We start from the raw sequence: 9,741 nt of genomic DNA on the forward strand, positions 1-9,741 counted from the left end.
AGCCATCTTAGGGGGATGTATTTGCCCTCCAGGACACAGTCTCTCGTGACATCACACATCCCCCCCCCCCCTTGAGACCGACGTCCTCGGCGGGGTGAAGGATGCGAAACAGGCCAGGAAGGCCTCCCTTCGGGAGAGGGCATCCGCATTGCCTTGGCGCTTGCCAGCCCTGTGGACAACAGAGAACTTAAAGGCCTGCAGACTCAAGAACAACCTGGTTACTCTGCTGTTGGTCTCCTTCCTGGCCATCCATTGGAGAGGAGCATGATCAGAGACCACTGTGAAACGTCTTCCCAGGAGATAGAAGCGCAATGACTCCAGCGCCCATGTGATGGCAAGGCACTCCTTCTCTACTGTGGAATAGTTCTTTTCCCTGGGCAACAGCTTCCTGCTAAGGTACAGAATGGGATGTTCCTCTCCTCCATGTACTTGCGAGAGTACAGCCCCCAGACCAACTTCTGATGCATCCGCTTGCACCATGAAGTCCTTGCTGAAGTCTGGTGCCACCAGGATCGGACTGGAACACAGTGCCTGTTTTAGATTGGCGAAGGCCATTTCGGCCTCTGGGCTCCATTTCACCAATCGGGAGTGTTTTTTGGTCGTCAACTCTGTCATGGGGGCTGCTATAGTAGCGAAGTCAGCGATAAAGCGTCTATAGTAGCCAGCCATGCCTAAGAACGACCTCATCTGCTTCTTGGTAAGGGGTTGGGGCCAATCTTGTATAGCCCGTAGTTTTGCTTCTTGAGGCTTCACCAGCCTCCGTCCTATAGTGTAGCCCAGGTAGTTGGTTTCGCCAAATGCCAACCTGCACTTTTTCGGGTTTGCTGTGAGACCTGCTTTTCTGAGGGAATCAATCACAGCTTGCACTCGGGCTAAGTGACTCTCCCAGTCAGGACTCTGTATGACAACATCATCCAAGTATGCTGCTGCGTACCTCTTGTGTGGGGTGAGAATCCGATCCATTAGGCGCTGAAACGTGGCGGGTGCTCCATGGAGACCAAACGGGAGTCTTGTGTACTGGTAGAGTCCCTCTGGTGTGGCGAAGGCTGTCTTCTCCTTTGATGCCGGGGTCAGGGGCACCTGCCAAGAACCCTTTGTGAGGTTGAGAGTCGTTATGAAGCGTGCCTTCCCCAGGGAGTCAATGAGATCGTCAACACAAGGCATTGGGTAAGCATCAAATTCGGACACCTCATTCAACTTCCGATAGTCATTACAGAATCGTATTGACCCGTCTGGCTTGGGAACCAACACAATCGGACTTGCCCAGGCACGTTGGGACACCTCGATTACAATGGTATGGACGCTGGTGTACTGTTTTCCCAGGTATGGTGCGTATCTCGTGTTGCACCAGGTCTGTGTGTCCAGGTATGGAGGAGAAGACGTCTTGGTTACGCTCAACCAATTCGAGGGTCATCTGGCGTTGGTGTGGGGACAAATTTGGACCCATCTGGACGTCTTCTCTGGCCGGTTCCTTCGCCTCACTGTGGGGTAGGCAACTAAACAGCGCCTCTCTGGCATGCCATTTCTTTAGGAGGTTAACGTGATAAATCTGCTCAGGTTTCCTCTTACCAGGTTGCCTCACCTTGTAGTTTACCTCCCCCACGCGTTCGATGACCTCAAAGGGCCCCTGCCAGGATGCCAGGAACTTGCACTCCACAGTTGGCACCAAGACCAGCACTCTGTCCCCTGGCTTGAACTCTCGAGGCTGGGCAGGTCTATTGTAGGAGGCTTGCTGCTGTCGTTGGGCCGCTTCCATGTGGTCTCGCACTATCGGATAAATGGCCTTCATCCTTTCCCGCATGTCCCCCACATGCTCGATGAGGGTACGTTGTCGGCACGGCTGCTCTTCCCAAGCCTCTTTGGCGATATCTAGCAATCCCCGGGGTCTGTAAGAGTACAACAACTCAAAGGGTGAGAAACCGGTAGAAGACTGTGGTACCTCCCTCACGGCAAACAGCAAGTACGGGAGCAGTTGATCCCAGTTTCGGCCATCTTCTTTGATAACTTTCCTCATCATGGCCTTGAGTGTCTTGTTGAACCGTTCTACCAATCCATCTGTCTGTGGGTGGTAGATGGAGGTTCTCAATTGCTTGACCTTGAGCAGGGCACACAGGTCCTTCATGACCTTGGACATACAGGGGCTTCCCTGGTCGGTCAGTATCTCCTTTGGGATCCCTACCCGGCTGGCGAGAGCAAACAGTTCCTTTGCGATCTGCTTTGTGGTATCCTTTCTGAGGGGAACAGCTTCTGGGAACCGAGTGGCATAATCCATCATAACCAAAATATACTGGTGTCCCCTAGCACTTTTTGGTAGAGGTCCGACTATGTCCAGCCCAAGCCTCTGAAAAGGGGTCTCAATGATGGGTAAGGGAATGAGCGGGTTTCTGTATCAGGGCTTTGACGCCACCTGTTGGCACTCGGGGCAAAAACGACAATAGTTCTCCACATCCTTGTGCACCCCTGGCCAGAAGAACCGTTGTAAGATTTTGTCTTTTCGACCCCTAGGTGTCCCCCTAGCAGGTGTGTGTGTGCCAAGTCCAGTACTGTAGCTCGGTGTGGTTGTGGTACAAGAAGTTGTTCACGTACTTCATCATTTTGCTTCGTCACCTGATCGTCCCCGATCAACTGCAAATTGGGGGTATGTGGGGCTTGTCGTTTCCCCCAGTACAACACCCTCTAAAACCTGCACATTCTTCATGGCGTTGGCAAAGGTAGGATCCTGTAACTGGGCTGTACCATACCGGCCTGTTAGAGGAGGCAGCTTCTGAGTCCCTGGGTTCTCATCACTACTGGAAGCCGGGAGATTTTCTGGGGCTGGAGTTTCCTCGGCGGTCTCTGGGCCAGACTCCGTCTCCGGTGGTGCATCTGCTGTCCCTAGGAGAGCACAGGCTGGGGAGAGTGAATCAGAGGGGTAGGCTTGGGTATTCACTACACGGTTAGTTAACAATACATCTGCTGATGCACAAACTTGGACACATCATCAGTGTTGATTCCTAGAATCACTGGGTGTTTCGGGTCTTTCAACAGACACCCTCCTCCAGGCGACCCGGCCGGGGTTTGCAAGGCCCCGGCCTGTGTCCAAGTGGCATGCTACTGCTCCACTGCCCCCACGGCTCTCCCCTCCTCAACCAGAGCCATCTGGTGGCTCTTTCTGCTGCCTTCACGTTGTTGCCTATGGCTCTTCTGCGGTTTGCACCTGTTATGCCCAGTGTGCCATAGGCTTTGCTCAGGGAGTGGCTGGCAAATTCCCGACTGCCCACCTCCACCGGCATACACCTCGACCTCCACCCGTTCCTCCGACATTCCTCCACCAGCTCCTGGTACTTCTCCCTCTTCCTTTCCTGAGTCTCCTCCATCTTCTCCTCCCAGGGAACCGTCAGCTCCAGCAAGAAGAGTTGCTTTGTGGCCTCAGAGACCAAGATGATGTCAGGTCTCAACCTGGTCTGGGTGATGTGTGCTGGAAACTTCAGTTGCCTTTCCAGGTCAACTGTCATCACCCAGTCTCGGGCCGTGGAGAGCAAACCAGCAGAGCGGTTGCTTGATGTATTCAACCTTTGTCCTTCTTTAACAAAGTGAATGGTCTTCGCAGTGGCTCGGGTGTAACGGCTTGCCGCAATCCCCTTACTGATTGCTTCAGCGATGGATTTGAGGACCTGGTCGTGCCTCCACCGATACCGACCCTCACCCAGGGCCTTGGGGCAGCTGCTCAAGATGTGTTCCAGAGTCCCAACGTTGGAGCACAGGGGGCATGCTGGTGTTTCTGTGGTGCCCCAAGTGCACAGATTAGATGGGCTTGGAAGGACATCGTACACCCCCTGAATCAAGAACTTGATCCTCTGTGGGTTCCATGACCAGATGTCCTTCCAGGTGACGCGGCGCTCCATCGCCTGCTCCCACTTCATCCAGGCACCCTGCTGCCGCATGGCCACTGCTCTGCTGGTTCGTTCTTCCTCGACTGAAGCTCGGACTTCCTCCTGCACCAGCCTCTGCCTCTCCCTCGCGCTGGCAGAGTCATAGCGGGTCGCTGTTCGGCTCCCCAGTCCAGCTCTACCTTGCGCCACTGCTCCAACAATGGTCCTGTGCCTCAGTCGAGTTTCTGCACGCTCAACTGCCTCGGCTGCCCTCCATTTCCTCCCAGTCCTCACAACGATCCCTGCCCCAGACACTTTGGCATCTTTGGATCCAGAGTACTGCAGATGTTTCCGTGCCCGTGCTACGATGAATTCCTCCCTGACTGAGCTGAAGGGGAGCCTGAGCTTGTTGGTTTTCCCGTACAGCCCAATGCTACTTAGGCTGCGGGGCAGTCCCAGCCATCTGGTAGACCCAGGCCTTGAATCTTCCCGGGAGCCCAGACTTGTCCACTGTTTTTAACCAGCCCTCCAGTTCAGCGCTGGTTGCTTTGATGGACTCGCTGTCATTCAGGCTGCAGTTGAAGACCTTGCCAAGGCTCTTCACTGGCTTCTCAGACACTGAGGGGATCTGGTGTTGTCCCAGCCTGATACGGAACTTGTCTGTGACTTTCCCCCTCTTTAGAACCAAGGACCTGGACTTTGCGGGTTTGAAGCTCATGCGTGCCCACGCCATGATACGCTCCAACCCTTGGAGGATCCACCTGGCTCCTGGTACAGCTGTTGTTGTCACTGTGAGGTCGTCCATAAAGGCTCTGATGAGAGGTTGCCTTACTCCAGACTTGCTGGAGTACCTCTCCCTTTCCGAGGTAGTCGGGCCAGTCTTTCCTGTGTTTCTCTACACAGTGGGTGAAAGGCCGGGCAGTCGCGTCCAATCAGGAGGGGGACAGGGAGAGAGTCAACCACACCGGCTACCGTGCGGATGATTCCCTTGGTTGTGGTCATGGTGAGTTCAGTAGTGTGGTACTCTCTGGTGTCTCCGTGGACGCAGGAGACTGGAAGGGTTTTCTCTGGAGACAACCTGGTTGGATCGACCAGCGTTTGGCGCACCAAGGTGACCAGGCTTCCGGAGTCCAGCAGGGCTTCAACATCCTGTTGATTCACTGTCACCGGACAGGTGGGGGGCCTTGTTAGTGAGCTGTCACTCTCCCCCAGGAGGGAGGCATAATGAGCAGGGTGGGCACTGGAAGAGTCAACGGACGGCATGGACTCTTCCGTTGGTTTTCCACACTGCCATGAGATGTGTCCCGTCTCTCCGCATCTGTAGCATCGTCTGGTTTCGGTGCCACTGGGCGTCCGCCACTGCCTGGGTGGACCTCTGACACCACCTGGAGCAATCTTGGCTGTGTTGATGGGCTTGGGCAACTTTGGGCGGGCCATTTCAGTCCGGGGTGAGGATGTGTTGCCGGTTTCCCTCTTGGTCATTCGCAGCATCTCAGCTGTGGCCTGGTACTGCTCCACCGCTGCCACTGTTTGACACGCAGTAGTCAGCGACTGCTGACTAATTATCCTTTTCGCCTCATAGGGCAGGGCTCGTAAGTAGCGATCCACGACAAATTGAGGATATTTTCAATTTAGAAAAACCATAACAAAAACCATCAATGTCCATGCACTTACTAACGCTTGTCCAGTGCCCGCATCCTCCACCATATGTGATATCATGAGACGTCTTTCCCCAAGCTCCACACTCAGAGGCTCTCTGCCTTAAGAGCCTTGCCTGCCAATCCCGCCCTGATCAGCTGCAGGTGTGTGGTTTTAATTGCTGCCTTCCACCAGATGGGGCCAAGACTCTCTCTGGGTGGTGCCATCTTAGGGGGATGTATTTGCCCTCCAGGACACAGCCTCTCGTGACATCACTATATATATATATATATATATATATATATATATATATATATATATATATATATATATATATATATATATATATATACAGTAAAGTCTCGTTATATCGATATTCAAGGGAGTCCGAAAAAATATCGATATAACCGGGACTATCGATATATCCGATCCTGCGCCGAACTGCATTAAACAAAAGCCGCCAAAAGAGGGCAGCCGACTAGCGTCTGAAAATGAAAATGGCTCTGCTACACGGGTGCTGGGCACGTAACCAAGTCACCTGACCAAGTCGACCAATGGCGCGACTGATGGCGTGACACGTAACCAAGACACGTGACCAAGTTGTCACGTGACAAAGTCACACGGCCAAGTCGACCAATAGCGCGACCGATGGCGGCTCATGTGACCAAGGCGACCAATGGCGCGACCGATGGCGGCTCACGTAACAAGACACGTGACCAAGTTGACCAATGGCGCGACGGATATATCGATATAAACAACAAAAATGGCCGGCGGGGGATGAAAAGGAGCACCGTAATAACCGGATTATCGTAATAACCGGGTATCGTACTAAACGGTACTAATTATACATAAAAAGACTTGAAATGTGCAAGGGAAATGAAAATAGTATCGTAATAAGCGGTACTATCGATATAACCGATATCGATATAATGAGACTTTACTGTGTATATATATATATATATATATATATATACACATATATATACACATGACACAACCCTCTGTATTTATCCGGGCTTGGGACCGGCACAAGAAGACTTATGTCTTCTTGATGGGCATCTCTTTCCTTGCACTCACTGCCTTCAGTAAAAATTCACGTGTGTAAATATGTTACTTTTTTAACGAATAAAAAACTGCGGTGCTTGCAATATTATTCGGCCCCCTTGCGTTAATACTTTATAGCACCACCTTCTGATCCAATTACAGCTGCATGTCTCTTGGGGTATGTTTCTATCAGTTGTGCACATCGAGAGACTGACATTGTTGTCCATTCTTCCTTGGAAAACAGCACAAGCTCAGTGAGGTTGGATGGAGAGTGTTTGTGAACAGCAGTCTTCAAATCTTACCACAGATTCTCATTGGGATTCAGCCATTGGCCATTCTAACACCTGGATACGTTTATTTTTTTAGTCAATCCATTGTCGATTTGGCTTTATGTTTTGGATCATTGTCCTGTTGGAAGATAAATCTCCGTCCCAGTCTCAGGTCTTGTGCAGAGACCAACAATAAGCTGTGTTGCTTTTACGCCAAACATATGGCCAAAACGTTCCATCTTGGTTTCATCTGACCAGAGCACCTTCTTCCACATGTTTGGTGTGTCTCCCAGGTGACTTGTGGCAAACTGTAAAGAGTTTTTGTGGTTGTATTTAGTTCACCCTATCTACTTGATATCTAATTTAAAATAGATTCTTTTCTTAGTGTTTTTAGGTGTTGTGATGTCACGAGAGGCTGTGTCCTGGAGGGCAAATACATCCCCCTAAGATGGCTCCACCCAGAGAGAGTCTTGGCCCCACCTGGTGGAAGGCAGCAATTAAAACCACACACCTGCAGCTGATCAGGGCTTGATTGGCAAGCAAGGCTCTTAAGGCAGAGAGCCTCTGAGTGTGGAGCTTGGGGAAAGACAAGCTCGATTGCTGTGCTCTGTGAAGAAGTTGATTGCTGCGTGGAACTCATTGCCAGTTGGGACCACACGACTGGACACTGGATTTGAACCTAGCTAAGGTGGCTAGGCTACATGAGGAGGACGTCAAGAGGGGTGAGGCCTAGAGACTCTTGTAAAAGAACTCCGTCTTCAGTTTTACCTCAGAAGAGACTTTATTTGGATTTAAGTATCAGAAGAGACTTTATTTGGATTTAAGTATCAGAAGAGACTTTATTTGGATTTAAGTATCAGAAGAGACTTCATTTGGATTTAAGTATCAGAAGAGACTTTATTTGGATTTCAGTATCAGAAGAGACTTTATTTTGATAGGTATTGGAAGAGACACTATTCAAACCTTTGTTGCTTGTGAATTCCCCCTGGAACCCTTGATTAAAACCTTTTGTTTGTATCCAAACCTGTCATCCATTGCACTTCTTGTCCTGTCCTGATGAGAGCTAGCCTCTCATGATATCACAGTGTTCAACTACCTGACGTGTTTTGGCGTCTACTTCCGCCTTGTTGACAAAGTGACACTCTGACGAAGGCAGGGTGTATATATATATATATATATATATATATATATATATATATATATATATATATATATATATATATATATATATATATATATAAAACCAATAAATTAGTGTTCTTCAGGACACCACATACATTTTAAAATGTGAAAGACAACAAGCACATTAATCATGTTCTTTAATTGTTTATGTTTTATGATCACAAGAAGCTACAATTAAAATAAAAATTACATTTCAATTTATTTCCCAGCCATTTAGTCAAAATATCGGAGTTCCTGCCAATTAATTTTAGGTCTGGGAAAGTGTACTTAAATATTTTATGACAAGAAGTGTGAACATTATACATTTAAAATGATGAAACATATAATGGGGGGGGGGTTTTGGAGGAGCCGTCTTTGTGTGTGTGTGGGCTCCCCAAAGAGAGTGGGCAGCCGAGCCCACTCCTCCTCTTTCTTCTGGGGGTAAATTCACAGCCGCATTCTGAGATAGGCAAGATTGATTCGTTCGCGAATAGGTAACTAAACGGAATTAAAATGAATAAGGGTTGTGTTAACATTCCCAAACGTACTGTGCAAAACACACTGTTCTGCCGGATTTCATCGGCCGCCCAGGCCTCTCTACTTTCACAGGACAAGAGGCTGCCTTGTCATTACAAGAGGACTCGACAGGGGCGGGGACCACCCAGACAACTATCCTGTCTCATCGGGAACCCTGTCCAACCATGCAGCGAGGAGACTTTGTTTTTTCCCCATCGCTTTATGAAGAATACCTTCCACTTGAAACAAAAAACGGAATAGGCAGGCAAATTAGACTGAGTGAACAAATAAATAAGGCAACAAACAAATGAATAAACAGAGGCTGAATTTGAAGGCAAAAGTAAAATATTTTTGTTAGATTGGATAAAGTGTTTTCACTAAGAGAATTGAACACCTTGAAGTCAGAATTCCAATGTTTTTGTCTGCGATCGGGACAAGTAATTTTGAAATCCTGATTTGGGTGAATGCAGAATGAAATGGAAATTGTATAAAATGACATAGTCAGCGTGACTTTATAAAATTATAGGATTAGTTTTGAGAGCTAAACCTGTTCTGTCTACAGCTTGTTTAGGCCATTTGGAAGAAGCCAGTTATTTACGATGCCTCTTCAAGGGTTTTGTCAGCACAAAACTTAAAAGAGGGGTTTAAAATGATGAACTGTGAGATGCACAAGCCACTTGCATCCAACGATCCTGTGATTTTCTAGGCAGACGCTGCAGAATCACAGTCGTGAACTGGATGCAGTGCACATTAAAGTAATTGACTGCAGTGCACATTAGGGGAATTTCTCGCCGGGAAGAATGAAATTGGCAAATGAGTTGAGTGGGTGCCGGTGTCAGTCAGAGATTCAGGCGAAATCAGTTATTATATTCTATAGGGCTTTCACGCTAACCAGCTTCTGAAGAATCTCCTTCTCCCAATTCTGAAAGGAGAGCGCCTGGGGAGTCCATGCCAGGGTGACCAGAGATGAAGCTGGGTTGCGCGGATGGATGTCCTATGCAGAAGCGAAACTGACTGTCAACTGGTGCCCTCCAATTGAATGACAAAAGGCGAGTATGATGACCATTTACGCAGATTGCCATTATGTTGCTGACCAAGTCAACGTGTGCTAATGAATTGTGGAAGGCTGTACTCCACCCAAGCAATGTGGCGACAGGCCAAAATCTGGCCTCCAAAATTTCGGAACAATGATTGACAAATGGTTTTATACAAATTGATAATCTGTGCAATGTCAAAGATGGATCGTGTTGTCCACGCAAACA

At 49.0% G+C, this 9,741-nt stretch overlaps 1 protein-coding gene across 1 annotated transcript; it reads right to left on the reverse strand.

Moving 5' to 3' along the window:
- Window positions 1-2,999: 2,999 nt before the first annotated feature.
- On the reverse strand, window positions 3,000-6,760 carry LOC148900207 (uncharacterized). Its single transcript, XM_088992999.1, is given in 3 exon segments — window positions 3,000-4,317; window positions 4,319-4,746; window positions 6,749-6,760. Coding segments are annotated over 3 exon segments (1,737 nt in total). The 3' UTR covers window positions 3,000-3,020.
- Window positions 6,761-9,741: the final 2,981 nt, after the last annotated feature.

The sequence above is a fragment of the Hippocampus bargibanti genome, linkage group LG03, assembly GCF_051943395.1.
Source record: "Hippocampus bargibanti isolate YZ-2025 linkage group LG03, ASM5194339v1, whole genome shotgun sequence".
NCBI classification, from domain to species: domain Eukaryota; kingdom Metazoa; phylum Chordata; class Actinopteri; order Syngnathiformes; family Syngnathidae; genus Hippocampus; species Hippocampus bargibanti.